This window comes from Athene cunicularia, assembly GCF_003259725.1.
Source record: "Athene cunicularia isolate RWA chromosome 15 unlocalized genomic scaffold, athCun1 chr15_part1, whole genome shotgun sequence".
Classification (NCBI taxonomy): domain Eukaryota; kingdom Metazoa; phylum Chordata; class Aves; order Strigiformes; family Strigidae; genus Athene; species Athene cunicularia.
The window spans coordinates 10067704-10086683 of record NW_020799121.1 but is presented as its reverse complement, the minus strand read 5'-3'; the positions used below and the strand labels follow the sequence as shown (position 1 = coordinate 10086683).

The window sequence follows — 18980 nt, the reverse complement described above, 5'->3', positions numbered from 1 at the left end:
CTCTCCACACACACATTCTCACCGGTGTTCAACTGTTACAAAGTTGTAATGACAATTTACTTCTGGACACAGATAGCACCAACTCAAATGAAAGCAAAAGTAGCCTTGGGCATTCTTACCTCCAAATTTCTCCAAGAAAGCCCCCAACACAAAAAGAGCACAAGCAACCTTTCCCCTTCTACACTACCACCGGCCATAGGAAAGGCTCATGCACCCGAATACACGATGTGCAGGGGAGGAAGATGAAGGAGAGGAGGCACAGGAAGGAGCACCAGTCCCTGTGCTGCCCGGTGCAGGTGCAGCTGTTCCTTCCCACCTCCCATCCCTCTGGTGTCACCACCTGGAGAACAGCACCCAGGGCCAGCCAGCAGAGTGGCAACCTAAACTCCAGTTAGCACCTGTACAGCAGAACCCTGCCAGAACGGCCAGTTCTGGGGTAGGCAGGCAAGAGGAAGTTCCTTTAATTCCACACAGTGAAAGATGCACTTTTATGAGGAATTTTTGAGAATATATGAATAGCTTTATTCAAATAAATAATTCCCATATTTTTCAAGTTTAATATTAAAGCAAAGTTCCCTGGGAATAGCTTAAATTCATAAATCCTATTCATGTCTTCATAATTATCTCTACACTTGCTTTGATCTCTACACATTTTTTGGTAGAATGTTTCAGAAAATACGCTACCTTTACTCCAAGGCACAGGTGTCAGTTGTTTGACATACGTCATTGCAAAACCATAGCAGCCTTATTCAAACACTCACTGGAAATATTCACAGAGGTCACAATAACATCATGAATATAAAACCAGCCACAAGATACTTGCTTAGATAAATTTATTAGTGCATAGGTTAGAGATTTACTCCCCTCCAATATTAACAGAAGTTCATGTGAAAAACAAGTTTTGTTTTGTATTAAAACAAACTCATTGAGGCAGCTATATAACAAGTAAAAAGTATGGAGTGGCCTATTCAAATTTATGGTCTTGATGGGCAAATTATTGCATTATAATTAAAAAAAAATACAACATGATGGTATTTTGGGGGTCATTAGGTAACCAGCTGTTAAGCAGCAGAACTTATTTTTCTCCCCACAATCTATTTTGTGTAGCTGTATAAATAATATTTACTGATAAAAATCTGGAAAACTATAGAATAAAAAGTACTCATTCTAGGTAAAATACATAAGGCAACCAATTTTTCCTTACTTTGCATGTAAACTTCCTCAAACATCAGTGAGTGTTCTGGACTTAAGAGGTAAACAAATTTGTTTAATAACGAAGCCAGAATTTTTCAAGTGACTTCTTTATGGCTAACTTGCAAAGAGACCAAAAATAGTATTTTTTTCCTTTTTAAAACATGTTTGACATCTGAACAGCTCCAGCACATTCACAGTATATTTGGACAGCAAAGCAGGAATATTCATACATACAATATAAATTGTAAACTTTGCTGAATTTCATTAAGTCAGACTGAATTATAGTTTACTGAGTAACTTTGATCTCAAACACTTTCAACAAAACATAATAAGTTTAAGGATTCTAACCTTTTAGGACTGAGTTACTGCAGTTAACATAATAGTTGAATATTTGGAAACACTGACAAGTGTAGTTTAGACAGTTTAAAAAGGCACACATTACACTTTTCTCTAATTCTCTTACAGTGTAAATATATCTACATATCTACATGGATATCCTTAAACAATAAGTAAAAAATTCAAATTACAAATACTTTACTCACACAATATAAAAATAACCTGTAAAATTAAATGCAGTTATTTGGTTACATTTGAAGTCTTTCAAGCTTTCAAAGTCTTGCAAGCTAGCGTTACAACAGGTATGTATACACTAAAACACTTCATATATGTTATATAACACAAATTTAATAACAAATCAGTGTCTTAGTTTCTATTACGTTTTAGACTTTTCTGAGGGAGTTTCTCCCTATGTGCTATATTCACACCTCAACATTAGCAAGCTTTTGAATTTGAAATCTTAACTTGGCTTTATAAAGAAAGTGTGATTTTTGTCATATCACATGAACAATAAGACTAAACTGATGGATCAGTTTCCCTTGCATAAGAATTATTTGTAAAATTACGGGCTCAAGTTCAAATTCAGTGTGCTTCATTACTGCATTCTTTTACCAGAAATGTTGCAGCTAACATTTTATTATAAAGGCAAGGAAATATTTAAAGCAATTAACCTCAGTCACACTGAAAGGAAAAAAAAATCTGGAAGTAAAAAAAAAGCTTTTTTTTTTCCTTCTCAAGTGTCATGAAATAGGCAGTTAAGTAAGTAGTCTTTTCAGGATAAATGTTTTAGCACTTGTTGGAGAAAAAATTTTTAAGTATAAAGCTTAAGATAGGTTAAGGTGACTAAATAATTAATACACTTAAAGACAAGGCTACATCTCAGAAGTGTTCATGAGAGTGCTAACAAAAGCAGCACTGGTAAGGTACTAAAATTTGTGAGTAGAATTATATTAGCAATAGAAAAAAAGCCAAACAGTCAAAACTCAATAGTCTCTCAACTCCCTGTGTAAATTGTTTGTAACACTGAGATATGAAAAAAAAAATCCTAAGTCACTTTAGTTCAAAACAATTAAGAGCAAGTTTCAGTCTTACAAATGTATAGTTTATGATGAAAATCCATACATATCCCAATACATTCTGATCTTCATTTATGAGTAAACATTAAGAGTGATTTTGTTTTCATTTTTAACCATTAGTGACAGGTCATCATCATCATGGAACATCATTCATTAAAAAAAGTTTCTTTTTACTGAAGATGTATGTTGGAGTTTCTGAAGGTTTGTAACTCTTGGAAGGTGCTTGCTATGATAGTGTTGTTGCTAGGATAATTCCAAGTATCAGAAGCAATACAGTTACACATATAATTATGAACATCAATTTCTGCAAGAAAGAGAGAAAAGTTGAGATTGAAATACCCTGTCAGATAGAGAACTGTTTCAATACATGCAGAGCCACAAAAAATAAATATTGATACCTAATCTGACTGTTTGGATTTTCTTTCTAGAGAATACTTACTGCTATGATTTCCTATTGTTAGTCTTGCTTTTCTAACATACATGTAACCATAGTCACAAGACAGAGCTATCTGTGTAACATGACTGTATTTTGCTTTACAGAATAATTGTTATTACTCACACCCAACTTCTGTGAATACCATTACATACAGAAACACACATAATAGCGAACATTTACTTATCAAGATCAAGCCTAAGTACAGTAACACTGCTTACTGCAACCCTCCCTGGATAAATATTTGTAGCCTGCTCAAACCTTTACAACTGCACACTTACTGGAATTCAATAAAAATTACACTTTATGAAATTAAAAAAAAAAAAAAGTAGGTAATAGCTCAGAAGAGTTGCAATGGAAAGAAAAAAAAAAAAGAGATGGTTCTAGGTAAATGCAAGGTCTGACATTCGGTCAGGTATTTCTGACTATAAGCAATAATAGAGTAAATCCTGTTATCTGCCTGTAAAGCAAAGCTGAGAAGAAACTAATACTGACACTAAAAATTTTGATATTAAAAGACGATTAGTACAGAAAACTGAATTCTTGACTAGTTGTCTGAAATGACATACTACTCATCGTGCTTCATCTACAGTTTGAAGATACTACGTGTAAAAAGTTGAGTTTCTAGACTCAGAAGAGTAAACTGCTAATTTTCTACTTAGCCTGGCTAGGTGTTCTTGCCAGGAAAAGTAGATTAGTACAGGAAAAATCCAAAGACTGAAAGAAATCTGAAATTTATGTCCTAAAATTCCAGCTGGAATCTTTGCAGACCTTTTAACAAACACATTGTTATTTCCCACTGTTCCATTTAGTCTAGTGTTAACAAACAGCTTTGAAGTAAGAATTTTTAGGATGTTCTGCAAGGCATAACAGCCAACTTCATGGCTGTAGACATCTACTTTTATGAAAAGTCTACTTAAAAGCATAGAAAACCCCATTTGATAAAGTTCCAAGTGTAACTAGTATTCAATATATTAGAGCAGATTTTTTGCTGATGTGAACTTTCGATATAAAATATTCCAAAGGACTGCGAGACAATAAATGAATTTTTTTGTCTCATTTCCTTCTGTGTTTACAAGTCTTATGTAGCAATTGCAGTCTGTAAATTTAGCAGGTTACCACTAGAGGTCAGTTTTTAAAATCCACATGCATAGCACTTCTGCAGTATGCAGAGAGAGAGAGATATCCACCAATGCATCTCTAGACTACCCCCCAATACTAACGGTACAGATATTAAGGGTTAGTGGAACAATACAAGTTAACAGAGCAAAACAAGAGCAAAATTAGTTGATTAGTTACTTACTGCCACACTGGCAGGAAGTCATGCATGCTGAGGTTATCCAAGCATCACCGAATACCAACAGTCAAACCAATAATTAGACCAATTACGGCAATCAACATCAATGACACAATGATAATTATCCACATTTTCTGTCAAAAAACAAGGTATCATTATTTTAATATTAAGCACATTAAGACTTGCATTTATTTCCAGTTTTTAAAACAGTAATCTTTTGGATCCACATGTTTTTAAAGCCTGCAGTATTCCCAAATTGAGATAAATTTATCTGTATATTCTTGCATGCATAAGAATAGACATTTTTAAATAGTCTATACAGGAAATTGGTGTGATTAATACCTATATAGCTATCAAAGATGAATAAGATACACATTAAGTGGGCTCTTTTGACACTTAAATGCTTTTTTAAATGTAACAGGCCTGATATCTATATGTAGATATCTATCTATCTAAAGATGCATTATTCCCCCAAATCCAACAAGCCATAAAAAGCCTCACAAAATTGTTCAGCATCTCCAAAGAGGAAATCATCATGTCAGAGGAACACTTCATTCACTCCATAATCATAAAGCCACAAAATATAAAAATAAAATACTTAGTAGTTTGATTTCAGAATACATTCTTTGGCTTTCTGATGGGAAGAAAGATATTGAAACACGTTTCCATGCCAATGGAAAATGCCTGAACATTACTTTGAACTCAATTCCTCCATAAAATTGAGTGTCATGGTTTAGCATTACACCCTTTCCAGAAGGAAGATCCCCCTAATACTTTTACAAAAGTGGTTATCTGTAAAAAGAATAATTACAGATGAAATTCTAAGAAAGTAAGCCTGCTTCAGCGAAACGATTTTTTTTTCCTGCTAACATGATGATGTTATGGCTATAAATCCAGCTAAGTTCACCAGTTAAAAAGATCCAAAACCCATTAAGCTTATTTAGAGTCTGAATAATGATCATGGTAGTTGATAAGAATCACCTTAGAATTGATGTACTAGCATAATATATTAATTCTTCTTTTGGAATTTTTACACTCTTGTAAAGACAGCTTTTTAAGGGGAAAATTGTGAACATAGCCTTAGCTGTGAATAAACTGCTTAGCCATTTTTGTAGAAGTTTCTATCCTCTACTGGTAATACCAATTTTTAATATGAACCACCACAGATAAATTCACATTGGAAGTGCTCTGATTTCTTATGGATTATGAGATTTTGCTTGCAAAATCCTTTGGTAAATCTTCCTCTGTCATACACGAATTTATAACAACATTTTCTAATCTAATTCAAATATCACAACTACAAAAAAAGTACAATGCATGTATATTTAAGCCTTCAAGGTAGAAATAATAACAACACCACAACTGAAGTTGAAGATCGCTTCATACTTCGCTATGTTAATACACTGACCAGTACAATTACTGAAAGATAGCATACCCTTCGTGCTTTACTTTGATATTTAACTGCCTTTTTTGTCTCTTCTTTTGCATGTTCCACGTAATCTGATGCATTCATCACATTCTTCTCTATGTTGTTGATCATTTCACCCTTAAAATGAAATTTTGAAAAAGAAATTTTATTATTGTGATCCATGGATCCTTGTTTAATGAACTAAAGAGAAGAAAGGCTATAGAACATCAACGATTGTTTTAAACAAGTGAATAATGTACATATTAGTGGCTGACAATTTTTCTGCTTTGATGTGTAAAGGAAAAAAGGGAATGAGAAACAAGGGCTCAAAGTTCTAACCAAACAAGGTACATTCATGGGCAGGGCAGGCATATATTTCCCTTTTGCAGGAACAAATACTGAACACCTGAAAACATACCTTTGAACATGAGGTATGTTTTAACAGCCAAAACTAAAACTGACATACTAAAGAGATCAGCATCCTCTGACATGCCCGGAAGCAGGAATAGCTATTGACTGTTTTGACACAAGGTTCAACAGTTATCTAAGAAAACACACACATATAATAGGAACTTCAAAAATTCCTCAGAACTAGGGTTTAGAACGTCAATACATAAAAAAATTCAAATTAACTATGATGAATGAAATTTGGTAATGAAATGAAGGATTGGTGAAAAATTACAGTAAATCTATTACCTGTGTTTCTGTCCATCAGAAGAAATAATCAGCAGCAGTAAACAGCAAAGCATTAAAGAATGATACAAGTAACTTTTGTTCATTTCTAGTTCAACAGAAAACTACTACCAATTTGCCTTGGCTATATATTTAATATCAAAGCAACACAGGACTTCTAGAACAAAACCCAATAAAAGGAAAATAGTCCTTTTCAGGTAAATTTCTCTCCTGAAAATTATTCTTTTCATTTTCCCATATGTCAAAAAATTTTTTAAGAACAGAAGTTCAAAATATTTTTGTTAGATAATTGGTGAAGACTACAAATAGAACAAATTTACATACATGTCAAGACAAAGCTTGACTATAAGAGACAACTTGAATGACTTCTCTATCCCTTTACATTCATGTTATAAAGTAATCATAACATTGTAGTCTGTGCAAGTTGCATACATCCTTGCTAATGCACGTATTACTGCAAAGTAGTCTTTTACAGTGTCTGTAAGAATCCTAAATTCCTAAGGTATTCGTCAACATTCCAGAAGAGGATTGTTCTTAAACATGCACAAAATGCTCAAGCATACTGCAATGTAAGCATGCTGAAGAAAATACTAAGTATACTGACTGAAAAGAAAGTCTACGCTTAGTTATTTGTAGCATATACTGAGTATATCTAGATTGCACATTTGTCTAAAACAAAACAAAAAACCCTTTAGTGATTAACTTTCATATATTCTAATCACGGTCAAAAAACATGACGTCTGTATTATCTGAACGTAAGCAACTGTTTCTGCATATTTCAAAGAGGAAGACTGGGGAAAAAAAAATATCTCACTTACGTAAATGTGTTTGAATTGGTTCATTTACCTGAGTCTCAACAAACATTGCCATGTCCATAAACATTTCATGTAGCTCCCGTATGCTCGATTCCAGTTTCATAATATCCTTGTGACGCGACTCAATTTCATTCAGAGCCTGCCTAGTTATTTGAGAGTCTGATATAATCTTTGGGAGAACAGAAAAAGATAAGGACAAAAATAAGTATGCACTGACAGATTTCTAAATAGCAGATGCAGCAGAATAGAAGAGACACATAACTGGACCAGAAATACATACATCAGAAGTGAAAATTGAAGGATTACCGCTCTCTAACATTTCTTCCAGTTCCTCGTCAGTGGTGGTCTTTCCAGCTAGGATAAAAACAACAGTACTTCACATAACATCACTTATTATTCATCAAACAAAATCTTACCTTACCAGAAGGATGACGATTCAAAGAAAACTCTTGTATTGAGCATTTTTCAGGATAAAACACTGCAGCGTTTAGCCATTAACAAGTGCCATTTTGCATATTAATAAAAACTGAAAATATCATGCAATAGGCAGAAAACAAACATAGATCCAAAACTACAATGAATTCCTGGTTGGTGGGTTAGGATTTTTTTTTTTTAATTTTGGGGGTGGTTTTTTGGTCAAATTGAAGAGTTGGATCAGAAACATTTACAATGTACATACAGACCTTGTTAGGGCAAGTGCTCTTCAGAAGGAAGAACTTGAGATACAGAGTAATTATATTACATTCCATATTTACCTATTCAATCATGTCACATTTGATTTGATTTTACCAACACAGGATTAAGTATATAGAGAAGATGATTACCCATATCATACCTTCACTTCTACTTCTCATAATACATCTAATAATTGATGTAGTTTATTATTGCGTGTTTAAGCAAACTGAATACACAACACATGCAAGTGATTTGTATTGTACAGTTTTAAAAATTACATATCAAATCCCTGTTCTTCCCATGTAAATTAAGTTGAACATCTGTGATAATATATAATTCTGTCCTATCAAATGAAAGTTACAGGCAGAGTATTACTTTCTGATGTTAATACCCAAGAATACTGCAAAACCTCCTGCTTTAAAGTTTTTAGTGCCGAGGAAAACCTGAGGGCTCTACTTGGGTCATAACAACATTAACCTGTAAGAATCATGTCCTGAGTTTACCAAAGTCCCTCCTCTCAAACGCACAGCTAAATAAAAATTTAAATTTACCCAGTAATCTTTACTGAAATGCTGAATTGAACCACTAGCACGAGAGGCTAGTGACAGTTTTGAGAAGCACAGCAAAAGCAAAGTCTTCTTACAATTTGCCAACTCCTCTGTTTGCATTTCCTATATCGGCAACGTATGTATTTGCTTTTGCAGGAGATATTAAAAAAGACTAATTTTAGGTACAAGATGTTATGGACATTTTTTACCACCTTCTGAGGTAGATGCTGTAGTTCAGAGTAGGGTCAGGTATCTTTCTGAATACTCATTGTAATACTTAATGATGAAACAAATCAAATGTGAGTCAATAAATTATTAAAATCAGTGCTGCCATGATATCTATGTCAGCTGAATTTAACAAATATTTTTATTGACAAAAATAGCATAGCATTAAAAGTGATGCTGTTTAGTACATTTAATAAGACCTGCTATCTTCAGAATGCAGCTTTTCTTAGTTGTTTAAATTGAAGTTGCAACATTGGAAATAAATGAAACAAAGGAAAAAGATAATTTCATTAATAATTTTCAAAATAAAACAAATGATTGAGTTCTATTTTCTTTATAGCTGTTCTGAAGAGCAGTATCAGAGTTTATGCCATATGATAAAAATGTTTCTTTTCCCTCACATGCTTCGAGATGTCCAAGGTGTATGATGTAATAAGAAACAAGGGAGGTACTCACAACACAATTCATCTTTTTAAAAATGGTGTTCAGGTCACTTACTTATCTCTAATTGTCTCTGTATCCGACCTTTGCTGCGTTCTCGAAAAAGAGTTTGAGTCTCGTTGTATTCCGTCATGACCTCCACAAACTTGTGAGCTAATACAGAGTGCTGTTTTTCAAGGAGTTAAAAATGTGGAACAAAAACGTTTATTTTCTTTGATAAAGCAAACACTACTGCACAACAACTGAAAGTGGTATTTACATTCCAACAAAACAGAACATGAAGTTCTGAAACTATTTCAGAAAAGTGAATCTTATTCTCTGATTTACTAGAATCCTTTTAGTTTAAGTGATCATACCTGTGTTTTTCTTATCCTCAGGTCCACTGATGTCCGATTAGCATTTTCACCCTGATCAAAGCTTTGTTCAATAGCTAAGACAAATACAAGAATATTATGAGTCAACACTTATTATAATTATTTAATAATGTAGCTTAGTTACTTTCTAAATACTGCAAATTATTACTTTTTTCCTGTACAAGGTCATCATTAACATGTTTAATATTTCAGAGGGAGGATGGGGTGGCAGTGAGATATCCATATAAATTTCAAATAATTTTGAGAACTGGTACAGATCTTAAAACAACGTAACGACTCCAATCCTCTTAACAGTCATAATACTGTCTATTACTCTGGAAAAATTTCAAAAGGTACAACCAAATGGGCTGCTCTTACAGTTTAAACAATAAACCATACCCTGGTATTTATGGAAGTATAAAAGCATATAGTAACAGTAACATTAAAACACTCAATATATTTTAAAACCTATGCTAAGACATACTCAAAGGGGAAAACCACAGCGAAATTAGCGAGTCTGAATTGAAAATACATTAAGTGCCCTAGAGATATTTATGGAACAGAGACTGTATTTTTGCAGTTAAAATTAATCTTCTTCCAAAACATCATGACCATAACCCAGCATTTCAGTTGCAGAATACACTTCTACACAGAGGAATTACTTTGCATTGTAGTTTTCTAGATTATTTCTGAAACCAAGCAAGCTTTTTGTACTTTTCCACAAACTAGGCTGTGCTGAGACCTGGTATTTATTGATAGTGAAGTTTGCCAAGGAGGAATAAATTAGAGAACGATAGTGTTACTGACATGGGCTGTAAATTAGTTGGCAGGGAGGTGGTGTTCTCCCTCTCTTTTTTTTTTCCCCCTTTTTTAAAAGAGCTGTGCAGCAATTTATGCATACATGATGCAGCTTTTAAAGTTTAGAAGTTCAGCTGCAGTGCATTAAGTTTGTAACGCACTTACCATCCTGAATCATTACAAGCAACGGTAGTTTTATTTCTCCTCACAACTTACCCTTTAACCTGGCTCGGATTTTATTAGCAATCTTCTTTATCTCCTCATTTAATTCTTCAAGTTCTTCCTTTGTTCCTTTCAAAAAAATAATTTTTAAAATGATTGATAATAGCAAGCCAGCAACCATCAACAACTCTACCTTGCAATCTCATAACTGTATTCAGTACAACGATGCAGGAAGGAAGTTTACTACACTACTTTTAAGTATGCATATTTAATTACTACACATTTTTAAGTATGAGTTTTATAACAGCATACTAATTCCTGCTTCTTACGACAGGACCTTGCACTGGGGAATGTTATTACCAAATCACTAACTAAACCAGGTAACAAAATACTCCACTTTTTTCTTAATGTAATACTTCCACAGTAATATTAATTTGCTGATCAAAATGGAAGTTCACCAAAATCTATGAAGTGAAAGTACTGATTAATCTCATTTTTTAAAGTTCTGTTGTTTACCATGGACTCATTGATTTTACCCTTATTAACATAGCTATACCATGCACTACTTATATTTTTTGAAGAATACAGAGTATTAATGAAGAACTAAGCCAGATCTCTGTTACTGGGTTTACTGAAGAAACTAGATTCACAAGAACATACTTTACTTACAAGCAATGTCATGTTCCTACAGAATTCAGATGTATTATTGAGCACAATTTTAGCATAAACACAAGCTGATAAATTAGCTGAGACCACTGATTTTAAACATTCAGATGAACCTTAATAAACCCGATATCCACTGACTGTATGTGATTAAGACAAAAAGCAGTCTGCAAAATCATTTGCCCATCCATATGCCCATCCATAAGCAAAGAGAATAGAGGCAAAAGAAAAACTAACATCTGAAGTTCAGTTTTCACCAACAAGATGATCAATGTTAAACTAGTGTTACAACTTCCCACAAAAACATCTCGGCATCTTTTCTTCCCTTTTCTTTAAACCCTGCCCACAAACCCAGGCATGCCTTGAATTAAGAAGTGTTAAGAACAAAGAAGGTTCCATGTTTCTGGGAAAGTTTCCTGAACCTTTGAGTTCTCTTTTCAGAAAGCACATCTTCATTTTCAGCTTTGAGGTTACAGCCTCTTAAAATAAGAGCTCCAGCATGGAACTCTTACTCCTCCTGAAGCAGCTGGCTGCAGTGTTCGAGAGGATCTGATGGCTCTGCCACATGAGCTTCAGTTGACAACTTCAATATTTCCACAAATTAAGAGAAATGCAAGTAGCCTCTAACTTTCTGAAGACACAATCAAATTCAAGATACCGTATTAAACTGAGTTTTGGTCTAAACGATGCCACAAATATTCTAAAAATGTTTTTATTCAATTGAGACTTAAAAAGGTAAAATTAAGCAAATGTAAATATTAAAAATGGAATTATTCTATAAATCGTTTTACAGTTTGCATTCTGAACACCTGAAGTTCTATGCCTATTGATAGCTAACACAAACAAAATAATTTATTTCAGCATATCTAGCCACACATATCCGAAATCTAAAAAAGGTGATACTCACTTCCCTCAGGATTTGGTGCTGACAAGATAATGCTGTGCTGCTTCTTCACTTCTTCCACATTTTGTGCTATTTTTGCTATATTATTTCTAAGTTCCTCAACCTAGAAGAGCAAAAATATTGCAACAAAAACACTAGAATAATCCAGGGAAAAGATTTAAGAAATTGAAATACTTATTGTCAAAGATTTTTTTATTCTAACATTTTTAAGTATCTGACAGAAATCCCAGCAGAATTGTTGACATTTAAACAGCTTGCACTCTTTTTTTTTTAAAGAAAAAGATGGTATTCTTAACAGCAAATATATTCTGTATGGCCAAAACCTTAAGTGCTACTATTCTTAATAAAAAAATTTTAAAATTCTATAAGCAAATTCCCTGACAGAGTTAAATGCAGTAAAGACAGAAAAGACACTGCAATAAACAAGCGAAAGTGTTACCAATATTTGATTTGGCATACCATTACAAAGCATATTGGGGGGTGTGTGTGTAGATGAATTCTTAAACCTATTTATATAAAATAAAAGGCACAGAGAGAAAACTGTAAGCCTTTAATGCACAGTGAAAACTCTAACTTTACCTGTTGGAAAAAGTCATCCATAAAATGGTCTTTTTCAACAATAACTGTCTCCCCATCTTCATTTCCTTTACACTGTAAAAGACAACAAAAGAGATGTATGAAATAAAACTCAGGGTACTGTTCTGAAACAACTATGACTGCTTCCACATTTCTACTGCACACACATTTTTGTCAATAGTCTGCAAAGTAAAAAAGTAAGTTTTCTCATGACTACAATCTAAAAATAAATAAGCAGGAAGGTCAAAGTAAGTCACCTGACTACCATCAAGTTGTGAATGCTAAGGCATGTACTCCTCTGTAAGCAACTTCAGGACTGAACCAATCTGTAAGCGATGTCAGTTTTCATCACTTCTCATAAAAATTATTAAAATACAATATGGCATATAAATGTTCTTTTACAGCGTAAAGATACTTCCACAGGGAGTCCCGTATGAACTGAAAATAATATTCAGTTTACTGAGACACTAAATCAAACCCTCTCAAAAGAAATACTGAGTGGTTCTGATGTCTGTCTTGTGATGTAATAAACTAAACATCTAATGAAAGCTAGAACAAAAAGCTATCAACATCTGCTTACTAGTTTTGCCCTTGGGTGTTTTCAAGGCTGCCATTCCACTCCAATTTAGACGTAATTATGCTACACTAAACTATACATGCATTACATAACTGATAAACCTTTCGAAAAGCAGCCAAGGAGGCAGAAGCTCAAGTTGACAGGCTCTCACAAATCTCCAGGGCACACAGCCCAGTACACTCTGAGTCACACTTCCCTAACCCTTGAGCCTGCCCAGCAGAATATATGGACCTTTGACAGTAACTGAGATTCAAATTTTATCAAAGGAAACAAGAGAATTAACATGTATCATATAAAGGCAAAGAGTTCCAGCTTCCATGTTCTCTAGTTAACTCTGTACAACACAGACTGTTTGAATGGCATTGAATCAAAATTTTTTTTTAAATATTATTCTACCATACAGTCAATGGGTTATCTGTTAAAAAAACCCCAAACCTACAAGATGGGTATCATTAAGGGATTTTCATGTCCAAGACTCCTTTTTCTCTACAAATGTCTCTGCCTTTGATCTTCAAACACCCACTTTCTACTCCTAAACCCTGATCCTTTTACCCAATAAGCCCTTTATTTCTGGTTTTATTAAATTAGATCAGATGCATATTATTTGCATGACAGTTCTGCAGTTTAATCCAATGTTGAACACTGCTATTATCTAATAAAGAAGGCTATACTCAGTGAAGATCTATGCATCAAAATTTAAGAGTGCCTCAAATCTTCAAGGAGAGTTATTACTTTAAGAGTTCCTTTCCTGCAGACCCAGGGAATGCATAAAGCCTCATGACAATACATTTGTCAGAAATCATCTGGGTTTTATGCTCAGAGGAAACCATAATGCCCCCTAAAACACAGGAATTTGGATGTTAGTGCTCTCCTGGACCACCCTCCAATCACTCATAGTGCTGTGTGTCATAGTTTTTATAGTAACTCATTTGGCAGAGATGATTGCTAGAACTGAATATTAAATAATATGTCCTTAGGCATTGTAATCAATTAGCAGTCTTGCTTAATACAAATAAGTGAGGAAGTCTGTGCCCAAATAAAGTCATCCAACTTTTACCTACCCCAGAGACTGCAGTACTACAGAGCTACCAGTTATAAGTTAATATTTAAGAATGGGCTACACTGTGAAGACATTTTATTTCATTATCTATGTAAGAGAACACTGCTTCTATTTACTGAGTAAAAAATAATTTTCCTACTTGTTGATAACCACATTCTATATTTGGTTAATTGAACTAAAAATAATGAAAGTTATAAGCTAAGAAATTCAGCATGTCAGCTCTTAGTTTGGTCAGAAAGTCTTAGTAAAACATTGAAGATTCACTGGGTGAATCTTAAAACAAAGGAAAGATAGAAAAACCTTACTGGGAAGTCCTGTTTGTGGATGCTGGGCTGGAAGAAAGCAACCAGGGTTACCCACCCCGCAGTCAGTTCCGAGCTCATTCCACTTTCACATCTGGTTACAGTGACACCCTCCACAGATTAATCTGCTGCCTGCTATGTTTTGAAGGACTTATGGACAGCCTACTTTGAACATCAGCACTTGAGACACCTGATGACTTGTTAACCTCTGCTCTCTACATTCTTAAACCATCACTTACCTAAAATACAGCTCATTTGCCAACTCTCTTCAGCTTAAGTGATGCACCCTCTTTTGACAAGCACACAATTCAACCAAGAACTCACCTTTAACAGAAACATATTGTTTGTCCTAGACCTGACCTCCCCAGTACAAGCAGTATCACAAAAAAAGATAAAAAGTTTAATGTCAAGAGCAATCTAATGGAGTCTATTTGCAGCTCATAGCTTGACCTTAGGACTGAAAGTCTGGGCCATAGAACTCCACAACCATTCACAGACTTATCAAGTATATCAAGTTTCCTCAGAAGTTGGTTTATATGGCTCAATCCAGATATTCAGACAATATCATTTCTCGGCTCCAAGCAGGAGCTATCCTGATGGTTTTATGAAACTTCTGACACTTGCCATACCTTAGAGAATTACAGAAATACGGCTGGTTTGAGATCATACCAAATTAATTATTGACCTTTGAAACTGAAAACAGCTTTTGACCTAAACTCATAACTATTACTTGCCCCTGAAACTCCATTCAAGGTTAGTTATTTCTCAGTCCAGGTCACATGCATTCCTCTGGCAGGCTGCAAGGATAATAACTGACCCCCATTATCCCAATGAATCAACCCACGGAGCGGGTTACAGAGTGTTCCAGTTTCTCCTTATGGCATCAGTGTTTCCAGAAATTCTTTTATATCAGAGTAGCCAAGAAGGGCTTACAGAGGGCCAAGGAGATCTGTCAGGCAGCTTTGGCAGGTCAATCATTAACATGCATTTAGTAGCATTATTGTACAACGAGAAAATCATCATATGGTAACCATCTACACAAAAAATTACTTTATGCTGTTATGACATGGAAAACATACAGCTCATTTTCAGAAAATTCCACGCTTGAACAAAGAATAATGTAAGAGGTTAACTCAGGGGAAAAAAAAATGGCTCAGTAATGTTTTCCTCTTTCTGCAAAAGTTCTTTTTGCATTTTTTTTTCCGTATCACCCAGTTCTACCAATTTTAACTTCTGTGACTCTGTGGTTCTTCACTCATTCCTAAACAGTTTTAGGGGCATCAGGTGAATGCCTAAGAAATAAGTTTACAAAAAGAATCAATGCAGTTCTGTTCAAGTTACAGGTCCTTGTTAAAAAAAAAAAAAATCTACAATCAAATATAAACATATTATCAAAGGTGATGCCTGTAACTTTTGTCTAAGATATCCTCAGTAACACTCAAGAGTAAAGAAATATAAAAAGCATGTACTTAAAATGTGAATAAAATGATTCACAAGTATAAAAACCCCCGGATCTTAGCTCTGCACCCATTTCAGCCTACATGAGATGGCAATGTTTGAGCCATACCAACAATGCGCCTCAAACTTGAGACCTAAAACATTATGCTTAAGCAGAGATGGTTTCCATCTTACCTCCTTCTTAAATGATTTACCAACAATAACAAAAAAGTCTGAGTTCTACTAATAGACCTTTAAAAGAACATCTGTTTTTAATATCTGACACTAGCTAAATGTGCTGAACTGCGTGTCTGCACACAGATCCTACAGCTCTTTTTAAGTCATTTTAGGATGGACTTGTATCTGTGAACAGCAAACCATTGAAGGCTGGGAGAATATTTTACACAATCATTGCTATGTACTTGCTCTGTTTTCCTTCCCTAAGCATCTACTGTCAACCACTGCTCAAAACAGCATACTGGATCAGAGAGAACCTTTATTCTGCTTTTAATCTTATACTCATTTGTGTAAGATTAAAATAACTACATAATTAAAATAGTAAAATAACGAAAACCAATCTGGGATTTGATCAACTGTCCTTTAATGCAACTGAACAAACAGCTGAAAGAAATTAATTTTGGTCTGCTTAGACTAATTTAGAAATGACATTAAAATGATCCCCTGAAAGTGGACAAATACAATTACGGTTGCCATCTTCTGAAAAAGCATCTATTTTACAAGACTTTTTCTAGCTAGAAAATAAGAGGAAGCAACATTATCTAAAGGCTGTATGATCTGCATGTCGTCAATAATTTCTTTCTCCAGCAACTATTTTAGCAGTATTTAACTACCTAAATACAGTGTATTAACAAAAGTATCCAAAAGTTATGATAATTTTATGTTAACTGGCCACAAACATTTATCCCTCTTTATAACAATGAAGGAAAATCTGGGAAAAAGTTACAACTTTTAATGACAAAAGAGTTTGCTTGCTGTTGAATAAAATCTAGGAACACACAAATGAGGACACAACATTTCTGCTAAAGGGAACTGTATTTAGTTAAAACAGGTCAACGTAGACTAGCTAAAGCACAAGGATCTCTTAAACTACCTGTGTACCACATTGGGTCTTTGGGGGAAAAAGGATGGATGGAACTTATATCTAAGTTACATTGTGTAAGGTACCAAAGTAATACACAATGACATTCTTACTTTAAAGGAAAGAGGCAGGCATAGTTATTCGTGAAGATTTTGCAGGCCCAGGCCTGTTTAAAAACCACAGTGTATATGATCTACTCTTCAATTAATGATTTAGCCAAATAAAATACAATGGAACTAGACTAATCAAACCAAAACAGTTTGGAAAATAAGCAAATAAGTGTTAATACATTCTTTCTTCAGATTATGTATTCCTTTTCAAAGCAGTCTTATCCATGTGTGATCAAGGATCACTGTTCAAAGCGTTTATACTAGGTAAATGAAAATCAGTTCACAAAAACATGCTCCTCTAATATTTCAGATAAAGATGAAAGATGGAAGTTGCTACTTCCACAAGTTCCCTGTAGATACCAGGTTTTACAAAAGCCATCTCTCTCAGGTATTCAACTTTTCAAAACTTCAGGTCGACTACATGCTTTTAAGTGATAAAATGCAGACTGGATCTTCAATAACATCCACCTTCATTTGATGATTAAATATTTTCTTTTAGTTAGAAGAAAACTTCAAGTCTCTAAGCTATTTGTTAATTCTACAGGCAGTGAAAATTATGTTGATGAACATATGAAGCACTTCAGCAATATGACCACTGTGTTTAAAGTAGCAGCTCGTTGCAGTAATGTTTCAGTTAAAGTAGTAGTATCTTGCTGCAGCACAGTAATGTTTTCAGCTGTCAAATACTAAAACTGGCTTAAAATCCCCTATGTACAGTTGCTTTAAAACCTTTTAACAATCTCTAACAGGGAGGTTAGGGTTTGGTTTGTTTTTTTTAATTTTTATTAAATAAAACATACGACAGAACAATGCTGCTTCCCCTCAGTCAGAATGAAGTCTACATGTTTAGGATGATAAGTTAAAAAGCAAATTCAGATCACCATTTGCTGCTTTCTCTTTCTGGGAAGCGTGCAGAATCACTGGAAACTGGCAAGTATTCCTACAACCTGGACATGTTAGGAATAGGGAAAGGGCAGATGTATACCTGACAGAAATTACAGATTTCTTTGGCATGACTCCATAACATCTTTCCTGGTAAAGATACTGTAATGTAATCATGTGAAAACTTTTCAGATGCCAATTCATCCTTTTAGAGAGGAAGACAAAGAGACTGGTAATTCCATCACTTGAGAGACAGAGCTTCCAAAATGTGTTTTGTGATCCAGAAGATATGAATGAGCCCCAGACCTGCATGAAGTTCAACAATGGCCAACTTCTACATATATGTGGAGTCTAGAACTATGACAGGAACTCCTGCACGTTCTCCCATTTCTTTCCAGGAAAACCAAACAAAAAAAAAGTCAAATATCCTTTTATTTTCATCAAGCTGTATCCTGTTGAAGACAGACATGATGGTACCTCCTTCCAACTCTCTCCTCTTTTTTAGGATACTATTTCCAAAGCACAAATAAGGAAAGGAAAAGAGCGTATAAACACAACCAACTACCATTTTGTAAACACGCAGAAAATAAAATCTGCGGATAGCTCTACTGGTTAAACAGCTCCCAAGCAGCTAAGTCTACCCCACGATACTACGGGCAGCTCGAAAACAAAATTATTACCCAGTTTATCTGCCCCTCAAAAGGTTAACATTTGAAACACGCTAGAGACGAGGAGGAAGGTGATCTACAGAACTCGAAGCTTGAGCTCTACTGCCAGATGCCCGGCCCGACGCGCCGCCCGGGAGGAAGCCGCCCCCCTCCCCGCGAAAGGAGCTGGAAGGCAACGGGCGGCAGCCGGGGACCTCCCTGCCCCCGGGGAGGCGGCGGCTCCGCGGCTCCCGCAGCGGAGCGCCAAG

The 18980-nt window shown here is 34.8% G+C and overlaps 1 protein-coding gene across 1 annotated transcript; it reads right to left on the bottom strand.

The window, feature by feature from the left end:
* Positions 1-525: 525 nt before the first annotated feature.
* Positions 526-14875, bottom strand: STX2 (syntaxin 2). The gene is made up of 11 exons (XM_026859960.1): positions 14861-14875; positions 12601-12672; positions 12025-12124; positions 10509-10583; positions 9498-9571; positions 9199-9307; positions 7533-7606; positions 7284-7421; positions 5772-5882; positions 4343-4470; positions 526-2910 (listed from the first exon to the last, which is right to left on the bottom strand). The coding sequence occupies exons 1-10, from the start codon at positions 14873-14875 to the stop codon at positions 4387-4389; spliced, it is 852 nt and encodes a 283-aa protein (XP_026715761.1). The 3' UTR covers positions 526-2910; positions 4343-4386.
* Positions 14876-18980: the final 4105 nt, after the last annotated feature.